The sequence below is a fragment of the Salmo trutta genome, chromosome 21 (assembly GCF_901001165.1).
Source record: "Salmo trutta chromosome 21, fSalTru1.1, whole genome shotgun sequence".
In the NCBI taxonomy this organism is placed as follows: Eukaryota; Metazoa; Chordata; class Actinopteri; order Salmoniformes; family Salmonidae; genus Salmo; species Salmo trutta.
Window position 1 is genome coordinate 11685779 of NC_042977.1, and position 27927 is coordinate 11713705.

At 42.2% G+C, this 27927-nt stretch overlaps 2 protein-coding genes across 31 annotated transcripts in view; one reads left to right on the forward strand and one right to left on the reverse strand.

Annotated features, from left to right (window-relative positions):
- Positions 1-5924, reverse strand: part of LOC115156687 (kinesin-like protein KIF1A) — a 62323-nt gene extending 56399 nt beyond the window's left edge. For 27 of the 29 annotated variants that reach the window (XM_029704262.1, XM_029704261.1, XM_029704260.1 and 24 more), the window contains exon 1: positions 5581-5924. The gene's annotated coding sequence lies outside the window, so the exon portion shown is untranslated. Of the gene's footprint in view, positions 1-5143; positions 5223-5498; positions 5558-5580 lie in introns of those variants that run through there. The other 2 variants (XM_029704236.1, XM_029704235.1) reach the window with 2 other exon arrangements.
- Positions 5925-11348: 5424 nt separating this feature from the next.
- Positions 11349-25511, forward strand: agxtb (alanine--glyoxylate and serine--pyruvate aminotransferase b). 2 transcript variants are annotated; one of them, XM_029704266.1, is made up of 11 exons: positions 11349-11372; positions 14337-14529; positions 14679-14743; positions 16329-16429; positions 16554-16624; positions 16713-16797; positions 16947-17045; positions 17158-17227; positions 22046-22141; positions 22404-22532; positions 25120-25511. In XM_029704266.1, the coding sequence occupies exons 1-11, from the start codon at positions 11364-11366 to the stop codon at positions 25225-25227; spliced, it is 1026 nt and encodes a 341-aa protein (XP_029560126.1). In that variant the 5' UTR covers positions 11349-11363; the 3' UTR covers positions 25228-25511. The 2 variants fall into 2 exon arrangements, with proteins under 2 accessions (XP_029560126.1, XP_029560125.1); XM_029704265.1 differs by lacking the exon at positions 11349-11372 and adding an exon at positions 13580-13915.
- The last annotated feature ends 2416 nt before the right edge of the window (positions 25512-27927 follow it).

Here is a 27927-nt window from a genome sequence, read left to right on the forward strand (position 1 = left end):
TAAACAATTGTTGGAAAAATTACCTGTGTCATGCACAAAGTAGATGTCCTAACTGACTTGCCAAAACTATAGTTTGTTAACAAGAAATGTGTGGAGTGGTTGAAAAACAAGTTTTAATGACTCCAACCTAAGTGTATGTAAACTTCCGACTTCAATTGTATATCATTATTAATATACACCTAATGTGTGATAACTAGCAAATTAATTAGCTAACTGACATTAGCCTGCCTAGCTGGACCTTCTGAAGAAGGAAAATGTTTTATTTGTACAATTTCCAAAAGATAACCAAACAAAAACATTTATGAGACGTGTTTGTGCCGTCATTGGTAGCACAATTTCTAACTTATTTGCATTTGTTTTTTACATGCACTTCTATGTTGACTTCTCCATTGATGTTGTTTTTAAGTTTTCACAGACTTTTCTTAGCAAATTGAATTATGGTGAGTTTCAGGCCCCGGAGTGAACATAATTGTACACTCGCAAACTCGACTGAAAACGAGGGCTGAGGGGCTTACGTTGCAAACTTCCCTTGCTTGGCTAATCATTTGGACCGCCCGCCAAGATGGTGACTGGGATTCCCCCAAGGGCATAAGGCGAGGGTAAGTGGACAAGGGTGTGTCTTTTATGAGTTTGAACTGCAGCCAGGGTGTGAACAAAGATGGGGAAAGTGACATCACGTTGCTATTGACCGAAGCTCACTATAGTTTCCAGACCCTACTGGATTGGCTGTTAATACCTATTCTGTGGGAAAAAACCCTGTAATGTTTACAGTAAATTACTGGCAGCACAGAAACCAGTAAATCACTGTAGATTTACAGGCCCTTTACTGTAACACAAATGTACTGTATATTACTGGAACACCTGACTACAGTACAATTATGGATTTGTAGAATTTACAGTGCATTACTGGAAGCACAGTGGTTAGTAAACTGTTGAAGATTTTCAGCGCCAGTAGCTAATGCCAACAACAGGCAGTTTTTAGCACAGTCATAGCAAGTAAAACATTTCTGTAACCGTTAATGGGAATGTTGTTGTAGTTAAGGGTCTTCAAATGAACCTGGATTTGTTACAAGATACCGTTCTGATGTATCTTTGCACATCTCTGCACAGCGCAAAGTACATTGCTATAATGTTCACTGTAACTTGCCACTAGCTTCCTGTAAATTACTGTAGAACTCTGAGCAATGACAGCACAACACTGTAAAAAAAGTAAATGCAACTGTACGCATGTTAGCATTTGTATAGCACTTGCACTTCTAGAGGCCTGAAAGTCTTCCAAACGGGCTGTGATTACAGTGCAAAACAGATCAAAATGACACAGATAAATATTCAACCATTTGAAGTTTAAGACCTGCTGTCACTGACGTGTTCTTTATACACCTTAAACAGCTAGAAAGCTACTACAACATATCAGTTCAAATGGTACACAGCATTCTCAATAACGGGTGCATCAAATATAGCCACTTACAAGGCCCGCCTCAAAAACAAGTTAATGAGCCAGTGATGCTTTCCCCACCTACAATATTTTCATACAATACACAATAATTTAGAGAATGCTGCAGTAAATATACAGCAGACAGTACTTTATTGTTAAATGTTACTGTAATAAAATTACAGCAAATATGTAATTATATATATCAGCATACCAATTTGGTGTTTTATTTCACTTGAACTTGTAGAGGCCATAACCAAGGTCTAAACTGGCAGTGACTCCCAGGACAAAAAAGATCGAAAGGACATGGCTAAACACTCAATCATTAAAGGTTTGAAACTTGATGCCACTCTGATCTGTTCCCTATATACATTTAATTGTTAGGAAACTACTACCGCACATCAATTCAATGGGGTTTATTGGCATGGGTAACATATATTTACATTGCCAAAGCAAATGAAATAGACAATCAGAAATGAACAACAAACACTAAACTCACAAACATGCCAAAGGAATAGAAACATTTGTCATATAGTGACTGTATACAGTCTTGTAACAATGTGCAAACACGTCTAATTTACTTTGGTACAGCACTCTCACTAACGGGTGAAACAAGTATAGCCTCTTACAAGGTATACCTCCAAATTTGTGAGAAGGGTGCAATTGCAGGCTGCAATTCGGGGAGTTCCGGCATGTAGGCTTTCCTGCATCTTCAGGAACCCCTCTTTATACTTACAGTGCATTTGGAAAGTATTCAGACCCCTCCCTTTTTCCAAATTTTTTTAAGTTACAGCCTTACTCTAAAATGGATTAAATATTTTTTTACTCATCAATCTACACACACAACCCCACAATGACAAAGCAAAACCAGGTTTTTGCTAATTTATAAAAAATAAAAACAGAAATACCTTATTTATATAAGTATTCAGACCCTTTGCTAGGAGACTCGAAATTGAGCTCTGGTGCATCCTGTTTCCATTGATCATTCTTGAGATGTTTCTACAACTTGATTGGAGTCCACCTGTGGTAAATTCAATTGATTGGACATGATTTGCCTATATAAAGTCCCACAGTTGACAGTGCGTGTCAGAGCAAAAACCAAGCCATGAGGTCGAAAGAATTGTCCGTAGAGACAGGATTGTGTCGAGGCACAGATCTGGGGAAGGGTAGGAAAATGTTCTGCAGAATTGAAGGTCCCCAACAACACAGTGGCCTCCATCATTCTTAAATGGAAGAAGTTCGGAACCACCAAGACTCTCAAGGGGCTGGCCGCCCGGCCAAACTGAGCTATTGGGGGACAAGGGCCTTGGTCAGGGAGGGTGACCAAGAACCTGATGGTCACGCTGACAGAGTTCCTATGTGGAGATGGGAGAACCTTCCAGAAAGACAACCATCTCTGCAGCACTCCACCAATCTGACCTTTATGGTAGCGTGGCCAGACGGAAAACACTCCTAAGTAAAAGGCACATGACAGCCCGCTTGGAGTTTGCCAAAAGGCACCCAAAGGACTCTTAGACCATGAGAAACAAGATTCTCTGATCTCATGAAACCAAGATTGAGCTCTTTAGCCTGAATGCCAAACGTCACGTCTGGATGAACGCTGGCACCATCTCTACGGTGAAGCATGGTGGTGGCAGCATCATGCTGTGGGGATGTTTTTCAGTGGCAGGGACTGGGAAACTGGTCAGGATCGAGGGAAAGATGAACGGAGCAAAGTACAGAGAGATCCTTGATGAAAATCTGTTCCAGAGCGCTCAGGACCTCAAACTGGGGTGAAGGTTCACCTTCCAACAGGACAATGACCCTAAGCACACAGCCAAGACAACGCTGGAGTGGCTTCGGGACAAGTCTCTGAATGTCCTTGACTGGCCCAGCCAGAGCCCGGACTTGAACCCGATCGAACATCTCTGGAAAGACCTGAAAATAGCTGTGCAGCGACGCTCTCCATCCAACCGGACAGAGCTTGAGAGGACCTGCAGAGAAGAATGGGAGAAACCCGCCAAATACAGGTGTGCCAAGCTTGTAGTGTCATACCCAAGAAGCCTTGAGGCTGTAATCGCTGCCAAGGTGCTTCAACAAAGTACTGAGTAAAGGGTATGAATACTTATGTAAATGTGATATTTCTTTTTTTTTATAAATTAGAACAATTCCTAAAAACCTGTTTTTGCTTTGTCATTATGTGGTATTTTGTAGATTGATGAGGGGAAAAAACAATTGAATCCATTTTAGAATAAGGCTGTAACGTAACAAAATGTGGAAACAGCCAAGCGGTCTGAATACTTTCCGAATGCACTGTATATTGTTACATTTTTAAGCTAGGACAGGCGGGAGGCTTTGGGCGCTCCAGTACAGTAGGTGGCGTTAATGCACAAGAACGTTGGATGCTGATAAACCCCAGAGAAGAAGGGGAGGGGGCGACAACGGTAGTTAGCTAACCATACACCAGTAGACAGTGTCCTTTGTCCCTGCATGTCGGGCGCTGTTTTCCCACAGTTCTGTTAAGGACGGCGAGGGCAGGTGTTCAACAGGTGGGAGCGAAGGACACTGTGTGCTTGCTTGCTAACTAACTAGCTAGCTAGCACATAGTGTCCCTAAAGATCAAGTTAGCGCACTGTGTCCCTAATGAGCAAGTTAGCTAGTTAGTTAGCTAGCTAGCTAGCTACACAGTGTCTCCCCAGCCTCCGGTGCTAGCGGGGGGCTGTTCATGAAGGAACCAATGGAATGCTTGAGGGGGAATGCCCACATGCAGGAATGCCCCAAATTGCGGGCTGCAGTTGCCCATTATTGAAATGTGTTAATGAGCCACAACAATACCATGAATCCGCAAAAGGCTTTTGGCACTCCAAAATTACAGTATGGTACTAAATTACAGTAAATTACTGTAGATTTACAGAGAAAGGTTTTTAAATTCCCAAAACACAGTTTGTCACTGTATTCTGTGGGTGATACTGTGTTTCAGTACATTTCTAACAGTACAGTAGCCAGTGTGTTACTGTAGATATACAGAACAAATATATACATATTTTTATATATTGGTATGTAGCCTAGTGTATTATGTGGGGTACAGCATTCTAACTAATGGGTGCAAGAAAATATAGCCTTTTTCAAGGCGCACCTCAAAATATGTTAATGACCCAGAGATTATTTCGCAACACACATTTTCCCACAATGCATCATAATTCACAGTATGCTGCTGTAAATATACAGCAAAATAGGTAATACAGTATTTTAATACAGTATTTTAATTTGTCAATTTAAAGCAATGTGTAGCACTACATAGCCTGCTTGCTAGCACCAACATGAGGGCAAAGCTAGCGTGGCTATCTGTATAATCGATCACTGCTCTTATTTCTCTTCATTCTCGATGGGTATTTAAATATGTTCGTCTACAACGCTGCAGCTGACAATGCCAATATGTAACCTAATTAGGGCCTGCGTCGGTAAGCCTATTGACCAAATAATGTCCCATCCATTACAAAATAGTTTGGCTTGTTACGTTTCCTGATTTCCTTGATTCTACAGAAAGCAATAGGCTATCAACCCAACGTGGTTGCGAAAAAATCTCCCCAGTCATATCTTTCATGTGCACACGGTCAGAACACATATATGTTTGCCAGCATCACAAAACATACAGCCCGCACAAAATAATGTAATAAGTGCATAAATTACATAATTGCCAAGGATATTAAGTGATAAATATTATGCACCGACCTAGTTCGTGGTTTTCTGTTTACACTCGAAAATACCCGACATTCGTAACGTAAATACTGTCATCTCCAACATCTTGCGCTGCCGCACCTCAATGCAAACGCACTGTCAAAGCAATAGGCTACTGGCCATCACTCCATTTGGTGCTATGCTATTCGCCCACTGTAAATATCGATGTCATTGAATTCATCCGGCCATAAATTCATCTCTGCGACACACTAACAAATTCAGGATGATCAGATTTAGTTGTTTATTTTGACTGTGAATCAGATTTAATTAAATAGGCTATTGACAAGGTTATTCTGTAAACCTGTAAAAAAACAATTGTTTCAACCCTGAGAAACAGCGGAGCACCAACCTTGGTTCCCCACTGCGTCAACCCAAGGCCATGATCAAAAAACAACGTCTCATCGGAAAATAACACATCTCAATCGTTTTACCTAACCACCTCGAATTCGACGACCGCAGTGGGTTCCTCCTTGATATTTCTTCCTCCCGTCGATATCAGCTAACAGCCTCCCTCAGTGTATCCATGCAGGGAGTATCCGCCCCGAGCAATAGAAAGATACACAGGACTAGACCACCCAAGTCAGGGCTATGGGTGAATGGGTTCTAACAACAGGGCCTGGTACACAGTAGCGCGTCAGTCTGTCTGCCAGCCAGCCAGACATGGGTAGGGTAGGGGAGTAGACAGGGAGGAGAGGAATTAGGCTAGAGCTAGATGGATGCAGGAGGCGAACTCAGAAGAGAACGACCTTTGGTTGGTCCACAGTAAAATGGCTTAGGTGCCTCAGCCAAGGCTGCTGGGAGTCAGTGATGACATCAGCATCATCGTAGTGGAAGCAGGCAGTAGAGATTAGTTATTTAAGAAGGGAAAAAATGTATTGCAACAATAATAACAATATTACACATCAATACAGGGACATTTCTGTGAATACAATGAAGAAAAAAATGAAATAATCGAACACCATGCGAACCCAGTGATGCAACACAGAGAAGGGAGGAGGGTACTGAGGGAGCGAGCAAACAGGGAATGAAAAGGCTGGGATGGATAGGAAATGACTAGGGATCCATGTGTTGCCGCCATTATACAAAGCACAGATACAGTGCTTTGAGGTGGGGTAGATCTCATTGGTGTCTCACTAAGCTAAACAGTGGAGAGTAACGTTGTAATTCTATCCTGGGTCAATGCATGTACACATACAGTACTACACCAAACATGCATCCACTGGCTGTTCAGTGAATGAAGTCTTTGTTGTTCGAGTTCAAGTATTCAGCTGTGTGGACACGAGTCAACAATTTGGGTCATTGTTTCTGGCAAATATGTTTTTTTGGTCTAGTGACACAAAGGATTTGTGGTATTATACTGGACTGCAACGCTATTACAGAGTAGAGAGCAGAGATAGGTTAGAAATATTCTAAGAAGTCACCATGTAATTCCTTGTCTTTGTATTTTCGTGAGTGATCTCTGTGAAGTAAATATATTAATGGGATTTTCCTCCCTTCAAGATACTGTAGTTTTCTTCCGAGATGTTCTAATGAAGCTCTTTCTCAAATCAATTTACAAAGTCATCATTTTGAATAGACAATATCCTTGATCATATTCTCTATCAGAGCCTGGTCATAGAGGCTGTATCACAACCGGCCGTGATTGAGAGTCCCATAGAGCGGCGCACAATTGGCCCAGCATCGTCCGGGTTTGGCCGGTGTAGGCTGTCATTGTAAATAAGAATTTGTTCTTAACTGAGTTAAATGAAGGTTAAATTAAAAAATTAAAATAGTGGAAGCTGAGGAGGGTAGTAGAAGCTCAATGTTTCAACCCCATCTGCTGGACAGCTGTCACTATTACATAAAGCCGGTGTAGATAATCAAATCAAAATAACACAATCAAATAACAATACCAAGGCTATATACAGGGGGTACCAGTACCGAGTCAATGTGAAGGGGTACAGGTTAGTCGGGATAGTGTTTGGATCGGGATAGTTTGTTGATGATGTGGACACCAAGGAACTTGAAACTCTCGACCTGCTCCACTGCAGCCCCGTCGATGTGAATGGGGGAGTGTTCGGCCCGCCTTTTCATGTAGTCCACGATAATCTCCTTTGTCTTGCTCACTTTGAGGGAGAGGTTGTTGTCCTGGCACCACACTGCCAGGTCTCTGACCTTCTCCCTATAAGCTGTCTCATCTTTGTCGGTGATCAGGCCTACCACTGTTGTGTTGTCAGCAAACTTAATGATGGTGGTGGAGTTGTGGGTGAACAGGAAGTACAGGAGGGGACTAAGCATGCACCCCTGAGAGGCCCCATGTTGAGGATCAGCTTGGCAGATGTGTTGCTTCCTATCCATACGACCACAGGGGTGGCCTGTTAGGAAGTCCAGGATCCAGTTGCAGAGGGAGGTTTTTAGTCCCAGGGTCCTTAGCTTAGTGATGAGGTTTGGGGTCACTATGGTGTTGAACGCTGACCTGTAGTCAATGAACAGCATTCTCACATAGGTGTTCCTTTTGTCCAAGTGTGCAAGGGCAGTGTGGTGTGCGATTGAGATTGTGTCATCTGTGGGGCGGTATGCCAATTGGAGTGGGTCTATGGTTTCTGGGATGATGGTATTGATGTGAGCCATGACCAGCCTTTCAAAGCACTTCATGGCTACCGATGTGAGTGCTACGTGGCAGTAGTCATTTAGGCATGTTACCTTTGGTTTCTTGGGCACAGGGACTATGGTGGTATGCTTGAAACATGTAGGTATTACAGACTGGGTCAGGGAGAGATGAAAATGTCAGTGAAGACACTTGCCAGTTGGTCCACGCATGCTCTGAGTCCACGTCCTGGTAATCCGTCTCGCCCGCGGCCTTGTGAATGTTTACCTGTTTAAAGGTCTTGCTCACATCGGCTATGGAGAGCGTGATCACAGAGTCGTCCGGAACAGCTGGTGCTCTCATGCATGCTTCAGTGCTGCTTGCCTCAAAGCGAGTATAAAAGGCATTTAGCTCATCTGGTAGGCTCGAGTCACTGGGCAGCTCGCGGCTGTGTTTCCCTTTGTAGTTCGTAGTAGTTTGCAAGCCCTGCCACATCTGACGAGCATCAGAGCCGGTGTAGAAGGATTCAATCTTAGTCCTGTGTTGATGCTTTGCCTGTTTAATTGTTCGTCTGAGGGGATAGTGGGATTTCTTATAAGCGTCCGGATTAGTGTCCCGCTCCTTGAAAGTGGCAGCTCTAGCCTCTAGTTCGGTGTGGATGTTGCCTGTAATCCATGGCTTCTGTTTGGGATATGTACGTACGGTCACTGTGGGGACGATGTCGTTGATGCACTTATTGATGAAGCTAGTTACTGAGTTGGTATACTCCTCAATGCCATTGGATGAATCCCAGAACATATTCCAGTCTGTGCTAGCAAAACAGTCCTGTAGTGTAGCATCCACGTCATCTGACGACTTCCATATTGAGCGAGTCACTGGTACTTCCTGCTTTAGTTTTTGCTTGTAAGCAGGAATCAGGAGGATAGAATTATGGTCAGATTTTCCAAATGGAGGGCGAGCTTTGTATGCGTCTCTGTGTGTGGAATAAATGTGGTCTAGAGTTATTTTTTTCTCTGCTTGCACGTGACATGCTGGTAGAATTTAGGTAAAACGAATTTAAGTTTTCCTGCATTAAAGTTCCCAGCCACTAGGAGCACCGCTTCTGGATGAGTATTTTCTTGTTTGCTTATGGCCTTATACAGCTCGTTGAGTGCGGTCTTAGTGCCAGCATCGGTTTGTGGTGCTAAATAGATGGCCACGAAAAATATAGATGAAAACTCTCGGTAGATAATGTGGTCTACAGCTTATCATGAGGTACTCTACCTCAGGAGAGCAATACCGAGACCTCCTTAATATTAGACAACGCGCACCAGCTGGTATTTATAAATAGCCACATACCAACACCACCCGTTCTACCAGACGTATCTGTTCTGTCCTGCCAATGCACGGAAAACCCACGGATAACCCCGCCAACTGTATATTATCCGTGTTGTCATTCAGCCACGACTCAGTGAAACATATTACAGTTTTTAATGTCCCGCTGGTAGGATAGTCTCGAGCGGAGATCATCCATTTTATTCTCCAGTGATTTCACGTTGGCCAATAGAACGGATAGTAGAGGCTACCCACTCGCCGACGAATTCTCACAAGGCACCCCACTCTCCACCCCCTGTATTTCCGTCTTCTCTTCGCGCAAATGACGGGGATTTCAGGCCTGATCTCGGAGAAGTAGTATATCCTTTGCGTCGGACTCATTAAAGAAAAAATCTTTGTCCAGTTCGAGGTGAGTACTCGCTGTTCTGATATCCAGAAGCTCTTTTTGGTCATAAGAGACAGTAGCAGCAACATTATGTACAAAATAGGTTACAAACAATGCAAAAAAAACACACAAAATAGCACAGTTGTTTAGGAGACCGTCAAATGCTTTATGATGTGGTTATAATGCATTGTAAGATCTGCCATAAGAACCTATGACCACATTATCATGTCTCATTTTCCTCTCATAATATAGTAATGATTCTGATTACCTAACATCTTTAGTCATTTGAAAATGTGCTGCGTAGAGACAAAAGATATTAAAGACTAACACATGCTTATAAAAAATAATCAAATGTTTGAAGGTCACTATTTTGTGAACCTGTTTTGCAGTACTGACCTGTGCAAGGATCACAAAAATTGTATGCTCGGTTTGTGATGGATAATAGTGACAAACTGATAGCCTGACAGACGTCACTTCTGCTCTTCTGTTCATCAAATAAGGAAAGACCTGATTTAGGCAGGACAAACAGTGTTAAGCTGGCACATAATTTGGACATGTGGGGCCAGTACATTTAGATTCAATACAGGTGTCCTGACAGTGCTCATGATCATGCCAGATTTGATTTCATTTACATCATTTACGTCATTTAGCAGCAGACGCTCTGCCCAAACCAAATCAATATACCCTTTCTCTTCCCCTTTCTCTCTGTCTCTTTCTCGCTTCCTCTTACCCCCTTCTCACCCACCTTTCTGTCTCTCTTCCGTCCACCCCATTCTCTCTCTCTCTCTCTCTCTCTCTCTCTCTCTCGTGCTCTCTCTCTCTCTCTCTCTCTCTCTCTCTCTCTCTCTCTCTCTCTCTCTCTCTCGTGCTCTCTCTCTCTCTCTCTCTCTCTCTCTCTCTCTCGTGCTCTCTCTCTCTCTCTCTCTCTCTCTCTCTCTCTCTCTCTCTCTCTCTCTCTCTCTCTCTCTCTCTCTCTCTCTCTCTCTCTCTCTCTCTCTCTCTCTCTCTCTCTCTCTCTCTAGTGCAAAGGCCACAGAGATAAACAGTCTGTCTAATTATTGACCACGTGTGACATCAGAGGGAGGCACACGGATCGTTCAAGATCCTGTTGTAACATAGTAGCTAAACCAGACTGGACAAAGCCAATTGAACTGCCCCCTACTTCGAGCGACTCACAACTTTGTTTCATCAAGCGAGGAAAATTCTAAATTATTAATCCTGTCCACTACACATTCATTCACAATGGATGGTATATTGTTATACCTATTACATGTGTTTCTGCATGGATTTCTCAAAATAGAGTTCTGGCTGTCACATTGTATTCTCATTCAATCGATCAATTTATGATGTGAATCAAATGTATATTATAGTACTCCTTCAAGTAACCCCTTTAATTTAACTTACTCCTTCCTTCCTTGAACTCCTTTAAGTCGACAAGTTGGTCAAAACTCCCATCCTGAATGACTTCACTGTACTCAAAGTCAATGAAAAGTCATTATTACTTAAAATATTTATGTGATACTGACTCAAATCTATACTAAAAATAAACTAAGGCAACATGTAAAGTGTTGGTCCTAATGTTCATGAGCTGAAATAAAAGATCCCAGAAATGTTCCATACGCACGTACTCTCAAATTTTGTGCACAAAATTGTTAACATCCCTGTTAGTGAGTATTTCTCCTTTGCCAAGATAATCCATCCACCTGACAGGTGTGGGTTATCAAGAAGCTGACTAAACAGCATAATCATTACACAAAGGCACCTTGTGCTGGGGACAATAACAGGCCACTCGAAAATGTGCAGTTTTGTCACACAACACAATGCGGAGTGCATGCTCCGGCTGCTTAGAGGTTTCTTTCCACTACCTGTTCGGACCAGGACCGTCCAACATGCCGCCCCGCGTGTTAGCCGCAGGTGGTAGGGCAATTATCGGCCATTCGCACCCAGAAATGTACGAGGTAAATGTGCAACCCCATGGCTGCACCCCTGCCTAGTCATGTGAAATCCATAGATTAGGGCTTAATTTATTTAAATTGACTGATTTCCTTCTTTGACCTGTAACTCAGTTTAACTCAGTAAAATCTTTGAAAGTGTTGCATTCTGCGTTTATATTTTTGTTTAGTGTAAATGAGAGTGACACCAACTCTATTTTTGTAAGTTGTGATAACGAATGACCTTTATTCCCAGCATTCTCTACTACAGATATATTTTTTTTACAATTGTTTTTCATATCTGTGTTTTTGCATGTACATTGATTGATTAATTAAATATTATGCTATAAAAATATATATAATTGTTTCTAAACTAATCCAATCATTGTAGTTTTGCACCTGTTACTGAAATGGTTGTTCCAGTTTAAATGTCTTAGGTAGTTTTTGCCCACTCTTCTTAATTAACCTTGGCAGTCAGTATGAATGCAGGTTACGGGTGAATACAAATGTCAACTGTTGGCTAGCCTAATGCTGGCTAGATTCCAATAGGAATTGCTCATCCCTTTGCAAGCCAACGTAATGTGAACCGTTAGGGTTGCAGAATTCTAGTAAGTTTTCCAGAAACCCTGGTTGGAAGATTACTGTAAAAATATTTGTAGAGTTTTGCAACCTTTCTTGAGGCCTGATGTTGCCTTCCAAACCACGCATTCTATACTGTAAAACTGGATAAGTTATGGCTACTCAAACATTTTGAGGAAACCGATTGCCTAAAAAAAAGTTAAGAAACTTAAATAGCTGAATACAGCAGTACTACCTTCATATGCGTAATACAAATGCAGTTTTTTTAGTAAACTGTACTTAAATGTAATGTCTTCACTAAGCCACGCCTCCAATAATTTCCCAGTGTACCTTGTCTTTTCGATTGAATTAAAGAGTTACCACCCATGACTGTATTTGTTAGTGACAGAAACATGGTTGTTGAATTCCTTCATTGTCATTTTTGTGGCCTTCATTAAGTGAGTTCCTAGCTGAATATTATTATCATACTTGAACCATTGCATATATAATAAGGCCTTATACATTGCCTTGAAGCTTGTTGTTTGGTTGGAACCGAACGAAGTTCTCTCTGTAACGTAGAGCTTTTCTTCACTGAAAGAGCAGCTTACAGCTAGCAAGCCTCTGCTTTATACAACGAATGAATGAATTAACACATTTGATTTTGAGTATAAGCTGAATAAAGTTGTTCTATGACTTTTTCTTGACACAGGAATCAGTGGGAAATGTTACTGTAGGTTGTTTTTCAATTATGACCAACTCAAATTCCATTTTAAATAATGATCCATTAACCACAAAAGCCTGTGTTAACTCACTTTTCGAGGAAAGGGCTCTAGACAGACGAGTGAAATATTGATTTAATTTGGTACACATGAAAGTGAATGTGCACTCTCTCTATCGCATGTGTGTGTAGGCACATGCCTCTTTGTTTGTCCTCTGTTCAGCCAATCCTCTCACTTAAAAAGGGTAGACTCCTCTAAAATCCTGAGCGAATGCAGAACAAGGGGTGGAAAAGATCAACAGAGCATACACCCCCTGCAACAACTCAAAACCAAACTCAACTGGATCCAAGCATGCCTATTTCCAAACTGTGCCAAGCGCAAGTCTTCACTTTTCTCATGGTAGACACGCTAGTAAGTTCTTCATACTATGCGTATTTGAAATACATTTCATTATGCTTCTTGATGTTTCAATTGATAAATGGATATTTAGTGAACATTGTATAGCACAAATGAGTTCCCAAAATATTCCATACAACAGGTGTTTGAGAGAACGTTCAGTTAGGCCTAACTTCTAATGTCATGACCAAGGAGAAACCATTTCACATGTAAAATAGCCTCTAATTACCAATAAAGGCATTCCATTGCCTCTTAACAAATGAGCAAATATTGGTAATAGTATAAACCCCCTCTACAACTTCACCCATTCAAACTAGGAAACATATGCCTTCACATGAATATGGTCATGAGAATCACATGCTCTCATTAATAATTGGTCGATAATGTTAAAAAGTATGTTAAAGTGAACAATCTTTAACAGTTGATGGTTGACAATATAATATAGAACATTTGAGCCAATTCCACCTCTGTGCAGTTTTGTCCATGACGTGACGCACACCGCTCGGTGCCCAAGAGGTCAAAGACCTGTTTGTTTTAAATCTTCACCAAAACCCGAAGTCAACTCCAGTCCCTCTGTCTGTCAGTGCAAGTCACAGTCGTCGTAAACACCGAAGCGAGGAGCTAACGATGATGCAGCGGACTTTGTTTCGCAGGGGAGCGCTGCTGGCGCAAAAGGCGGCTGTGGAGGTACCACTGCTCCCGATGAGCGCGCCTCTCCAGCCGCGCCTTGACCGTGCCATGTCCTCGGTGACCATCCCGCCCCCGGAGTGCATGCTCCGGCCGCTCGAGGTTCCTTTCCGCTACCTGTTCGGACCAGGACCGTCCAACGTGCCGCCCCGCGTTTTAGCCGCAGGTGGTAGGGGAATTATCGGCCATATGCACCCAGAAATGTACGAGGTAAATGTGTAACCCCTATTGCTGATAAGTTCATTGTTTGATAACTATTTTTTACTTTTTGGCACCGCAAGACGGGTTTCATTATCCAGCAGTTCTGTTATTTATAGACTACTCAGTGCGCCTATAAATTCATGGTCAATATGAAGGAACACATTTAGGATATAATTTATTATTTCTAAATTGAGATGTGAATTAAAATATTCAAATTTTTTTTTTTTTTTTTTTTTTACAATTTATGGAATTATCAAAACAAGTCTCATGCGTAATTGTGAATGCGTCAAATAAACATTTTGACACATTTTACCCTTCACAACTGATCTATCAACATTTGACAATGGATTTAATGAACCACTCACAATGAATCTATGTAGGTCTAGAACTACAACTGTTTTGTTCAACAGTTTTGACACGTTGCTTGTAGATCATGAACGACATCAAGAAGGGGATCCAGTACGCTTTTCAGACACAGAACAACATGACGATAGCGATGAGCGGCTCCGGACACGCAGCCATGGAGTGCGCCGTCTTCAACACGGTAGAACCCGGGGAGAGCGTGCTCGTGGCTGTCAATGGAATATGGGGAGAGCGCGTGGCTGAAATCGCCGAGAGAATGGGTATGTTTTACGCACGGTTTTACTCACGAGTTCAGCGGTCTCGAAACAAGACCAGTGTTTGCGAGTTGATGTAATTTGAGAACATTGTTTATGGTCTTGTATACATCTGTTTTGTCCGGATATTAGACTTTCATCTGGCTTTATTCCAGGTGCCAATGTTCACATCATGGTAAAAGCACCGGGTGGAGTTTTCAGCAATGAAGAAATTGAAAAGGTAATTGTCTGTTAATACATTAGGCCGACCAAAGCAGCATTCACATAGAGATTTTTCAATACAGGTTTCAATACAGGCTCCTCGGCAACTTCAAGGTCACCAACCCTCACCTCTACTTATACAGTGAGCCCCAAAAATATTTGGACAGTGACACATTTTTTGGTGAAGGGAGTAGTAGACAGCGTTGTACGAGATTTTCAGTTTCTTGGCAATTTCTCGAATGGAATAGCCTTCATTTCTCAGAACAAGAATAGACTGATGAGTTTCAGAAGAAAGGTCTTTGTTTCTGGCCATTTTGAGCCTGTAATTGAACCCACAAATGCTGATGCTCCAGATACTCAACTAGTCTAAAGAAGGCCAGTTTTATTGCTTCTTTAATCAGAACAACAGTTTTCAGCTGTGCTAACATTATTGCAAAAGGGTTTTCTAATGATCAATTAGCCTTTTAAAATGATAAACTTGGATTAGCTAACACAACGTGCCATTGGAACACAGGAGTGATGGTTGCTGATAATGGACCTCTGTACACCTATGTAGATATTCCATAAAAAATCAGCTGTTTCCAGCTACAATAGTCATTTACAACATTAACAGTGTCTACACTGTATTTCTGATCAATTTCATGTTATTTTAATGGACAAAAAAATTTGCTTTTCTTTCAAAAACAAGGACATTTCTAAGTCACCCCAAACCTTTGAACGGTAGTGTAAGTATATTTAAAACCAAATACTTTTAGACTTTTACTCAAGTAGAATTTTACTTGGTGACTTTCACTTAAGTCATTTTCTGTTAAGGTATCTTTACTTTTACTCAAGTATGAATATTGTGTACTTTTTCCACCACTGTAGAAATTACACTTGTGTGTATTAAAGTAGTCAAACGTTTAGTATTTGGTCCCATATTCCTAGCACGCAATGATTACATCAAGCTTATAACTCTACAAACATGTTGGATGCGATTGCTGTTTGTTTTGGTTGTTTCAGATAATTTTGTACCCAATACAAATGAATGGTAAATAATGTAGTGTGTCATTTTGGAGTCACTGTTATTGTAAATAAGAATATAATATTTCTAAACACATCTACATTAATGTGGATGCTACCAGGATTACAGACAATCCTGAATGATTCGTGAATAATGATGAGTGAGAAAGTTACGGAGGCATAAATGTCATACGCCCCCCAAAAAATCCCGTTATTGTAATGGTGACAGGTGTCTTGGGGGTATGATATTTGTGCATCTATAACTTTCTCACTCATCATTACTCATGATTAATTCAGGACAATCCGTAATCATAGTAGCATCCACATGAATGTAGAAGTGTTTAGAAACATATTCTATTCTTATATTTTTTCTCCACCTACAAGAGAGGCTGCCACAAAAAAAATGTGTCCACTTGGTGGGTTGGCCCCCCAACCAAATATCACTTATGGCCCCCAAAAGGCTAGAGCCTGCCCTGATTGCAGTCATATAGCCTATATATTAAGTTAATATAGTCAACATGGCAAGGGCTTGAGTAACTATGGAGGGCATTTAGTGCCAAAAGTATTTTGTTTATGACTGCCTATCTCCTGTCTATCGATAGGCCCTGGCCAAACACAAGCCCGTTCTGTTCTTCCTCACACATGGAGAGTCCTCTGCTGGCCTCGCCCACCCTGTCGACGGCATTGGAGACCTCTGCCGCAAGTGAGACTCCGCTCCATCTCAAAACATACTGCCCTATATCTCCACTGTATTTCTCTCAGTTCACACGATGATGACAGCGGCTTCAAATCCAAGGCCTAAATTCCTCTCTCGTCTCTCTCCTCAGACACAATACCCTGTTTCTTGTAGATGCTGTCGCATCTCTTGGGGCGTCGCCTATTTTCATGGACCAGCAGAGTAAGATGGCTTCAGACACCTATGTCATTTTCAGTCTGTCTGCCTTTGTGTATGGGTGTAGGATGTCATCGTTTTCTTGTCTTTGTAGATATTGACATCCTGTATACTGGCTCTCAAAAGGCATTGAATGCACCTCCTGGCACAGCACCCATCTCCTTCAACGAAAGAGCATGGTGAGGGTTTGTGTGTGTGTGTGAGTGAGAGAGGGAAGAAAGAGAGGGAATGATTGAACGGAGACCAAATGAATGTTTGAATTTGGAGAAATGTGGACTTTACACACTCCCTATTGAACCCCCCCCCACACCCCCACCCCCACACACAGCCAGAAGATGTTCAACAGGAAAACCAAACCAGTGTCCTACCTCTTTGACATGGCCCACTTGTCTAACTATTGGGGAAATGATGGTCAACCAGCCAGACTGTAAGTCTACAGTATTCTCACTGAACAGTACTTTGTTATGAGAAAATATCCCATCCTAACCAGGTGAAATAATAATACCTTAATTACAATCTTTCGTTTTGCCCCGTTTCAGATACCACCATACAGGACCAGTGTTGGGGTTCTTTTCCCTGAGGGAAAGTCTTGCTATTTTTGCTGAGAAGGTGTAGTGGCTATTTCTATCCATTTTAAAACCCTATTTTCTTTTTCTTATAGCCACAGTGGAGAATGAGCTGACTATTCGTTCCTGACGTGTGTAGTCCATGAATCCAAAAATCCAATGTCCACAGGTTGTTTTCAGTAAAAAATAAAGTTACATTTATTCCATATCTTGGCTACAAAATGTTGCCAAACGTTCATCAAAATATGATATTTAAGCTATAACTTAAGAATTCTTGGATCAAACAATCGAACAATATCACAAAGACAAAGGAAGCGCGGTCAAAAGACGGTATGGGCTCCAGCCAGCTAATCCCAGCAGGCCTCTGTGCCCATGACTATTGAAGCCATCTCCAGCCTGCAGAGGGAGGCATAGACACGTACACATGATTAATATCAGTCAAACAATATGACAAACAATCAGAATGGCATATAAACAATAATATAATTCTAATTTATACAAATAACAAAACCTGCTATTTGGCTCTTACATACCGGCCCCTTATTGTATGTAACGTGAGGCAACAACAATTATCAAAACATGTTTAGAAAAGAGCCAAAATGTGTGGGTGTATGACATGGGGTGTTACATCATTTGTAGCTTTAGCTGATGCACTCTGTTTCGCCACCTCAGATGGCAAACTTGCTGTGCTCTGACCTTTGAGACTTCTCCACCTTCTCACTGAAATCAGTGTCACAGTGGCTAGTCGGGTCCTGCTGGTTGATCAAGGAGATCCCATTGGCTGCATCCGGTACCTGTGTGTCACGTTGGTCACTGCATTCTCTAAGTGAACCCAATCCTAGTAGGGTCTTGACAGCATACGGGCCTTCTACTTGACTTTGGATCACCTGCCAGGGGTCCATTACTTGTGATGCATTTGTTCCTATTAGCAATCTAATGTCAGCATGTATGTGACAGCTGAACCTCTCCCAGATATGGCCACTTGGACAGCTTATCTTGTCTGGCAATGTTTTCCTTTGTCACTGGTAGGTTTTTGTGAGTGTAAACTTCAGGTAGTTTATTAATGAACTTGTTGGTGTCAAGCCCACTCACCTGTGACAGGCCTTTCCTGACCCATGGTACACAGCAGGACGTTCCTTCTTGTTCCTGTAACATTCAGCTGCTGAGCCAGCTTGTCGGTGCAGAATGTTGCTGAGCTACCTGGGTCTAAGAATGCATATGTTAGCAATACCTTGTTTCCTTTGCTGGATTTCACATGAACCGGTATGATGGATAGAACAAACCTCTCTTCACTGACTCAATATTCCTGGTCCTCTTTTCTGTAGCTCCATATGAAGCACACGAAGGTGGACTTAGTTGCACACATATGAGACGCCTACTACAGTCTCTGCTCATGTGACCCTTGGTCAGACAACAAAAGCAGATGCCTTTCTCCTTTAGAAAATGTATCTTCTCCCTGTGCAACTTCCTTTAGTAATGGCCACAGTTCCACTGCAGTACAGACAGATTAACATGGGGTTTATAAGCTTCTATTCACCTGGGTCTGTTGTGGTTGTTGCTTGAACCCTGACTCAGCGGTTGCTACAGTGGTGGCAAAGGTGTACTTGTGGTCTATGGGTTTAGCAAGGTTGTATTTGATGTTACCTCTGTCACGGTTGACACTTGTGTCTTGAATGTTACCAAACACAGGGTCAGTAAATACTGTGTCTTGACTTGTTTTTTAATGAACTGAACTAGGTCACTGCATTTTGCCTCAGCTGCTCCGTCGCTATTGTAGGTCACAGGCAGTGGACCTCCACCTTTCTCTTAGCTTGTATGGAAGTTTCATGACAAGTACTATCATGCTTGATGCAAGATCCCGCTCCTGCATGTAATCTATTTCCTCCATAGCATTTCAGCACCCTCTGAGACATAAAGCAAAGGCCTGCAGTGCTTTGGGGCCTTCAGCCTTGACGGTTAACCAGCCAAGGGCCTACTCCATTAATGCAGACGCTATCTGATATTCATTACCAAAATTCTCTTTGAGCAGTTTCTTAGCTCTTGGGTAGCCTCTGTCATGAGCCATATGCTGACAGCTCCTAGGCTGTCCCCTAGTGTACCTCTCAAGAAAGTACAGCCTGTCCTTAGCACATTCTGTTCTACTTTCAATGACATGTTCATATGATCTGATAAAGATCTGTACTGCATGGGATCTTCAACAAACACAGTGATCTTCTGTGGCAAGGCAGAAAGATGCTGTTTGACTAGAATGGCAGTTATGTCATTTTACCTCTTTAAGATGTTAGGTTGTCATGTTCACCGTTGTCCTGTATGGTAGGGGTTCTTGCTAGCTCTCCCCCATGACCTCCATGTGAATGGGTCGGTTCAGAAGATCTGCCATGGCCCTGTCCATGTTAATGGCCTGCAGACTTGATTTAGGGACCGGTGCAGCTGTATGGTCTCTCCTCTGAGCTCTGTGCGAATTAGCTTGCCCAGAAGATTTGTTTCGTGCAACATGTTCTTCATAGGCTTGTAAACCTGGACTACCGTAAAACTTCAATTAAATGCTGAGTCTCAGATAGCCGCCTGTCCCTTTTAATAGCCGGGCAATGGCACACATTTCAGGAAATAAACGCCTGCTTCAAATAAACGCTGGGTCCAAATGATTTGTTTAGGAGGTTATCATGAATTACTATTTCTTGTTTACAAGGATTAATTTGATACATTAAATAATTCAGTAATGACTCCAATCCGTTTTTATCGCCAATAAGAAACTGCCAGCCATTGGCTGCTAACAACTGAGAACTGCTAGCTAACTGGCAAGCACAAAAACATTCAACTTCGGGAGTACAGGCCCCCAGAAATCGTCTGGTTGTCCTCTAGTGGCAAAAGTAAAAACTGACAAATGCCCAGTCAAAGAGGAGAATAATTATTGTCAATGGTTTTTATTTTTTTATAGAAGCATACTAAGACAAAATAAACTCAGCAAAAAAAGAAACGTCCTCTCACTGTCAACTGCGTTTATTTTCAGCAAACTTAACATGTGTAAATATTTCTATGAACATAACAAGATTCAACAACTGAAACATAAACTGAACAAGTTCCACAGAGACATGTGACTAACAGAAATTGAATAATGTGTCCCCGAACAAAGGGGGGGGTCAAAATCAAAAGTAACAGTCAGTATCTGGTGTGGTCACCAGCTGCATTAAGTGCTGCAGTGCATCTCCTCCTCATGGACTGCACCAGATTTGCTAGTTCATGCTGTGAGATGTTACCCCACTCTTCCACCAAGGCGCCTGCAAGTTCCCGGACATTTCTGGGGGGAATGGCCTTAGTCCTCACCCTCCAATCCAACAGGTCCCAGACGTGCTCAATGGGATTGAGATCCGGGCTCTTCGCTGGCCATGGCAGAACACTGACATTCCTGTCTTGCAGGAAATCACGCACAGAACGAGCAGTATGGCTGGTGGCATTGTCATGCTGGAGGGTCATGTCAGGATGAGCCTGCAGGAAGGGTGCCACATGACGGAGGAGGATGTCTTCCCTGTAACGCACAGCGTTGAGATTGCCTGCAATGACAACAAGCTCAGTCCGATGAGGCCGTGACACACTGCCCCAGACCATAACGGACCCTCCATCTCCAAATCAATCCTGCTCCAGAGTACAGGCCTCGGTGTAACGCTCATTCCTTCGAAGATAAACGCAAATCCGACCATCACCCATGGTGAGACAAAACCGTGACTCGTCAGTGAAGAGCACTTTTTGACAGTCCTGTCTGGTCCAGCGACGGTGGGTTTGTACCCATAGGCGACGTTGTTGCCAGTGATGTCTGGTGAGGACCTGCCTCACAACAGGCCTACAAGCCCTCAGTCCAGCCTCTCTCAGCCTATTGCGGACAGTCTGAGCACTGATGGAGGGATTGTGCGTTCCTGGTGTAACTCGGGCAGTTGTTGTTGCCATCCTGTACCTGTCACGCAGATGTGATGTTCGGATGTACCAATCCTGTGTAGGTGTTGTTACACGTGGTCTGTCACTGCGAGGACGATCAGCTGTCCGTCCTGTCTCCCTGTAGCACTGTCTTAGGCGTCTCACAGTACGGACATTGCAATTTATTGCCCTGGCCACATCTGCAGTCCTCATGCCTCCTTGCAGCATGACTAAGGCACGTTCACGCAGATGAGCAGGGACCCTGGGCATCTTTCTTTTAGTGCTTTTCAGAGTCAGTAGAAAGGCCTCTATAGTGTCCTAAGTTTTCATAACTGTGACCTTAATTGCCTACCGTCTGTAAGTTGTTAGTGTCATAACGACCGTTCCACAGGTGCATGCATGTTCATTAATTGTTAATGGTTCATTGACAAATTATCTTTGAAAGGCAGGGTCCTGAAAAAAGGATGTTTCTTTTCTTGCTGAGGTTAAATGTGAAAGTGTGTAAATGATAACGCAGTGCGGGAAATTAAGAAATGTATTAAAATGTTGGAAGTGAATGCTGGGATTAAACAATTAACTATGCAAATTAGCAAAAGCTGTGTGCATTAAGGAAATAGATACCTTGCTCAAATAGAAGCATGTCTCTAGTAAGTGCCTGTTGTGTTCAGTGATTTAAGCAAATAAATGGCAGGCTATTAATAACATTTTTACGGTAAGCACATATGATTCACTGAGCCCTCCATGAGGTGCACTGAGCTCTCCATAATGGAATAATAACCTTAATGAATAAACCGTGTTTATGTTTATTATGATGCAGTCCTATTAGCTGATTACTTTGAACATTGCTTCTAATTCTCTATTAAATCTATAAAATGTATTTACTAGCAGTTTTGGACCAATTTCAGGCTTACTGTGCCTGTCCCATCAGTACCTAGTCTTTGTCTTCCCGCAGGGGCTGGAGGAGTCCTGGAGGCACCACAGGGAGGTGGCAGGGTACCTCTGGAAGGGCCTGGAAGACATGGGGCTCAAGCTATTCATCCAGAACAAGGTAAAAGACTTGCCATGCATCTGAAATCGCACCCTATTCCCTATTCGGTGCACTACTTTTGTCCAGATGCTATTTGCATACGAAGTAGTGCAGTGTGGAATAGAGTGCCGTTTCGGACAGACTGTCGACCAACAATTTACATTCCACAATAATAGTGTCACTTTTTTTAACATCCTCCAATTTCAAGGCTGGTGCAATTCCTTGGTCTTGAATTTCACAGAGGTGTGTCTAAATGAGGGACCGTGATATTTTGTCCATGCAGGACCTTAGGCTGCCCTCCGTCACCACCATTGCCATTCCTGAGGGCTACAACTGGAGAGAGATGCTGCAGTACATTATGAAGCACCACAATATGGAGATGACTGGGGGCCTGGGGCCCTCCACTGGCATGGTGAGTGTAAGGGGAATGTTAAAGTTCTAGCTGATTGCCTATACATAACTACTAACATGAATCTGTTTATTAACCATTGCATTTGATATGGGAGCTGAAACCCTGTCTGTAGAACAAATTGAATGGTTAGACTACCAATGTAGGGAAGAAAGTACCCTGTTGTTGTCAAGGCTGTCCCACTAAGCATTTGACATCAGGCAACGTCTTTTGGTCTTCCTGTTTTGGTCCTAAATCTTTTTTTGGTCCGGGCCGGCCTTGATTTCAACATCCACAGACATCCGGACAGGCCTTGATTAGTCCAAACATAGACATCTATAATTGGTTCAGATCTGAACCAATCATAGACATTTATATATCACAAGTTTGGACAGCACAGTACAGAACAGCAGAGTACAGTAAATTACACTACAGTAAAGAAAAGTATAGTACAGTAGAGTGCAGTACAATACAGTAAAGTATAGTGTACTGTATTGTACCGTACTTTACTCTAATTAACTCTACTGAACTAAACTGTACTCTACTGAATAAAACTTTACTGTCCTGTACCGTACCATACTGTGTTCTACTGTGCTAAACTATGATGTTCAAACTTGTGAAACATAGCCTAGATGTCTATGATTTGTAATGATTTGGATCAGGTCCGCACTGACCAAATGTGTACTTGTTTGGGGGCGGAGCTCATTAGAATAATAACAGGTAGCCTAGCGGTTAGAGCGTTGGGCCACTAACCGAAAGATTGCTGGTTTGAATGCCCGAGCTGTCAAGGTGAAACATCTGTCGATGGGTCCTTAAGCAAGGCACTTAACTCCTGACGCTGTACTACCATGGCTGACCCTGTAAAAAACAACACATTTCACAGCACCGACAATAAAACATATTTTTTTTATTTTATACCCAGCATGCTTTGCAAGTGTTTTGTTTTACATTTAGGTCATTCAACAGACGCTCTTATCCAGAGTGACTTACAGTCAGTGCATCCAACTAAGACAGATGAACAACAACATATCACAGTCATAACAACCGTTACTCAGAATGTTATTGTAGTTGAAGTGGTCTGTTGGTTTATTCTGAACATTATCGCTGCCTGTGTTAAAGCTTTTGAAAAAGCTAACATAAGTGCATGTGATGGATAGGAGAAATAATACATGCACTATATAAACAAAAGTATGTGGACAACGCTTCAAATTAGTGGATTCGGCTATTTCAGCCACACCCGTTGCTGACAGGTGTATAAAATTGAGTACCCATCTATGAAATCTCGATAGACAAACATTGGTACTAGAATGGCCTTACTGATGAGCTCAGTGACTTTCAACGTGGCACTGACATAGGCACTGACACTGACATTCAACAAGTCAGTTTGTCAAATTTCTGCCCTGCTAGAGCTGCCCCGGTCAACTGTAAAGAGCTGTGAAGTGGAAACGTCTAGGAGCAACAACGGCTCAGCCGCGAAGTGGTAGGCCACATAAGCTCACAGAACGGGACCGGCGAGTGCTGAAGCATGTAAAAATCATCTGTCCTCGGTTGCAACACTCCCTACTGAGTTCCAAACTGCCTCTGGAAGCAACATCAGCACAATAACTGTCCATCGGGAGCTTCATGAAATGGGTTTCCACGGCCGAGCAGCCGCACACAAGCCTAAGATCACCATGCGCAATGCCAAGCATCGGTTGGAGTGGTGTAAAGCTCGCCTCCATAGGACTCTGGAGCAGTGGAAACACGTTCTCTGGAGTGATGAATCACGCTTCACCATCTGGCAGTTCCGAAGGATGCCAGGAGAACGATACCTGCCCCAATGCATATTGCCAACTGTAAAGTTTGGTGAAGGAGGAATAATGGTCAGGGGCTGTTTTTCATGGTTCAGACTAGGCCCCTTAGTTCCAGTGAAGGGAAATCTTAACGCTACAGCATACAATGACGTTCTAGACAGTTCTGTGCTTCCAACTTTGTGGAAACAGTTTGGGGAAGGCCCTTTCCTGTTTCAGCATGACAATGCCCCCATGCACAAAGCAAGGTCCTTACAGAAATGGTTTGTCGAGATCGGTGTGGAAGAACTTGACTGGCCGGCCTGCACAGAGCTTTGATCTCAACTCCATCAAACACCTTTGGAATGAATTGGACTGCGTGCCAGGCCTAATCGGCCAACATCAGTGCCCGACCTCACTAATGCTCGTGGCTGATTGGAAGCAAGTCCCTGCAGCAATGTTCCAACATCTAGTGGAATGCCTTCCCAAAATAGTGGAGGCTGTTATAGCAGCAAAGGGAGAACCAACTCCATATGCAATCTTCAGTTGGCTCCTCTTTTTTATTATTTTCTATTAAGAGGCATGATAAATTATTATTGTGATACAACACTTACTTGAGAGTGTATAGCAGTTGAAATATTGCCATAGAATCAATGACAGAGAAACACAAATTTTTTCAATGTCTGTAAATTACATATTTTCACCGTCCGGAAAATATGTATTTTGACATCTATCTTTTCAATGTAATTTTGCATACTGGGGTGTCTTGAGCAATTATTTGATGGTTGAATTTCTCATGTGAGCTCTGTCAGTGATGTGTCCACCATTTTGTTTCACCCCAGGTGATGCGCTTGGGTCTGATGGGATACAACTGCCAGAAGACCAATGCAGACATGGCACTGGCTGCCTTAGCCGACGCTTTGAAGAACTGCAAAAAGAGCAAAGCATAAAGAAAGTTTATTATGCCTTTTAATACCCTAAACAAACATGTATTCGGCCATGATGGAGGACACCTGGAATGAATGGACAAAGGTGTCAATCTGTGAAAGTAGTATCACGGGTGTTTGTGAGCCCAGAGATTTGAAGCACAAATGTAAAAAGACAGATTCCGACATATATTCACCTGCAACTGCTTTTCTAATAGAGACTTTGTAATTATTGTAGATGGTAAATGCTCTCCAGGGAAAGAATATAAAATATGTTTCAAGGAGTCAATAAAATATATACAATTCTGCATTGTGTCCATGTTACTTGCATATTCAGGGAAAAAAATGGCCTTCAAAAGACAAATGATGTAAGTGCCAACACATTTGACCACATCTCAAATAATTTTTCCAGACAGCATGATAAGAAAATGGTTGCTCATAGAAATAAACTTGAACAGATTCAACACTGCATAACCTATATTGTACACACACACACACACACACACACACACACACACACACACACACACACACACACACACACACACACACACACACACACACACACACAGGATATTTCTGTATAACAGGAGTGTAATCAGTTGCAAAACGGAAAAAACAAGAATTTATATTGGACAAATTCAGGTAGGTCCCTCCCCGTTTGCTTCCATTTAAGAAACGTTTAGCAACAGAGTAGGCGTAATGAATACGCTGCAGCTCACCTGACGAGAGCTCATGGGGTGCATACATTTTTTTAAATAATTTTGGAAAAGTTTTTATTATTGCATTTCCTTTAAAAACAGCTTATATATATTTTTGTACATCATGTTATACACAAAAACGGCATAAAAGCATAAAACACATTTTATCTCGACTTCCTACCGCCAAAAGGACCAACAGCACGGACAACGGGTAAAGTCTGTTTAAATATCATTTCTTTCATCATCCTGGCTTGTAGAGACTTTGCGTCTTTTTTACAGTGACTTCTTTCAGACTGATATCCATGGAGTAACCATGGTAACATTCTGACGTTTAGACAATTTTTTACATCTAAATTCCAACGGTGAAACATTGTATCACTACAAAGTTGCAAATGAATGAACTGCTCTGAGTCTGGATGTAGCTTCAATGTCAACAGCAAACCAACTCGATACAATTTAACTTGTGGATATACCTTTCCATTTTTTTTAACATAAATTACTTCTGACATTGCTCTTCATGTAGGGTGGTATAAGGTTAGATTCAATATATCAATAACAAACGGCCCAAGCAAAATTTGTCTTACACTACGAGTGTATTTATTCAATATTGTAGCGACCCGCACAGACAGTTGTGGGTTATGTGTTAGGCTATTAGTGGGTTGTGTCGTACTTACCAGTGTTCGCGGGGTCATGCCAATCAACCTGCCATCTGCCAATCACGGGAATGCCTGGAATGTTCTGATACCGGGCAGCCTGGTGGTTGGCGGAGTGGCGTGAAGGGGGGTTGGGCAGGGGGATGGAGCATTGGAAGTTAAGACCGGGTTTAGCCATTGTTCTCTCTCTTACGTCTGGGCTTCACAAGAGAAGGTCACGTTTGGTTTGTAGTGTACCTTTCATGTATTTGGCGTGGGCTACGGCCAAACAGTAGCCTGTGTTAAGTTGGGTTAATAAACCGTCCATTCGTTAACTCCATCCTCTGTCTGGACAATTGTTCCTTCATGATCTAGTCAGGTCATTACAATATGATTGTATTCATAGGTTACGTGCCATGGTTGACTGGTGGGCTACGCAAATGACGCATACAGTGCATTCGGAAAGTATTCAGACCCCTTGAGTTTTTCCAAACATTTTTACATTACAGCCTTATTCTAAAATGGATTAAATCGTTTTTCCCCCCTCATCAATCTACACACAATACCCCACAATGACAAAGTGAAAACAGGTTTTTAGAAATGTTTGCAAATGTATAAAAATTCAATAACAAATACCTAATTTACATTAGTATTCAGACACTTTGCAATGAGACTCGAAATTGAGCGCAGATGCATCCTGTTTCCAATGTTTCTACGACTTGATTGGAGTCCACCTGTGGTAAATTCAATTGATTGGTCATGATTTGAAAAGGCACACACCTGTCTGTCTATATAAGGTTCCACAGTTGACAGTGCATGTCAGAGCATAAACTAAGCCATGAAGTTGAAGGAATTGTCTGTAGAGCTCCGAGACAGGATTGTGTCAAAGCAAAAACGAGTACCAATGTCTGCAGCATTGAAGGTCCCCAAGAACAAAGTTGGCTCCATCATTCTTAAATGGAAGAAGTTTGACCAGAAACCCGATGGTCACTCTGACAGAGCTCCAGAGTTCCTCTGTGGAGATGGGAGAACCTTCCAGAGGATGACCATCTCCGCAGCACTCCAACAATCAGGCCTTTATGGTAGAGTGGCCAGACAAGCCACTCCTCAGTAAAAGGCACATGACAGCCCGCTTGGAGTTTGCCAAAAGGCACCTAAAGAAACTCCCAAAATACAGGAGTCATGCCCAAGAAGACACACAGTGTGTGTGTCTGAATAATTATGTAAATGTAATATTACATTTTTTTATTTTTTATAAATTAGCAAACATTTATAAAAAAAAGTTTTTGCTTTGTCATTATGGGGTATTGTGTGTAGATTGATGAGGGGAAAAAATAATTGAAAACATTTTAGAATAAGACTAACGTAATTTTGGGCTGAAAAAGTCATAC

Coding starts and splice junctions, on each gene's coding strand:
- agxtb (XM_029704265.1), top strand. CDS start 13,646: ATGATGCAGCGGACTTTGTTTCGCAGGGGAGCGCTGCTGGCGCAAAAG. Junction 14,744..16,328: donor GCAATGAAGAAATTGAAAAG/GTAATTGTCTGT, acceptor GTCTATCGATAG/GCCCTGGCCAAACACAAGCC. Junction 16,798..16,946: donor TCCTTCAACGAAAGAGCATG/GTGAGGGTTTGT, acceptor CCCCACACACAG/CCAGAAGATGTTCAACAGGA.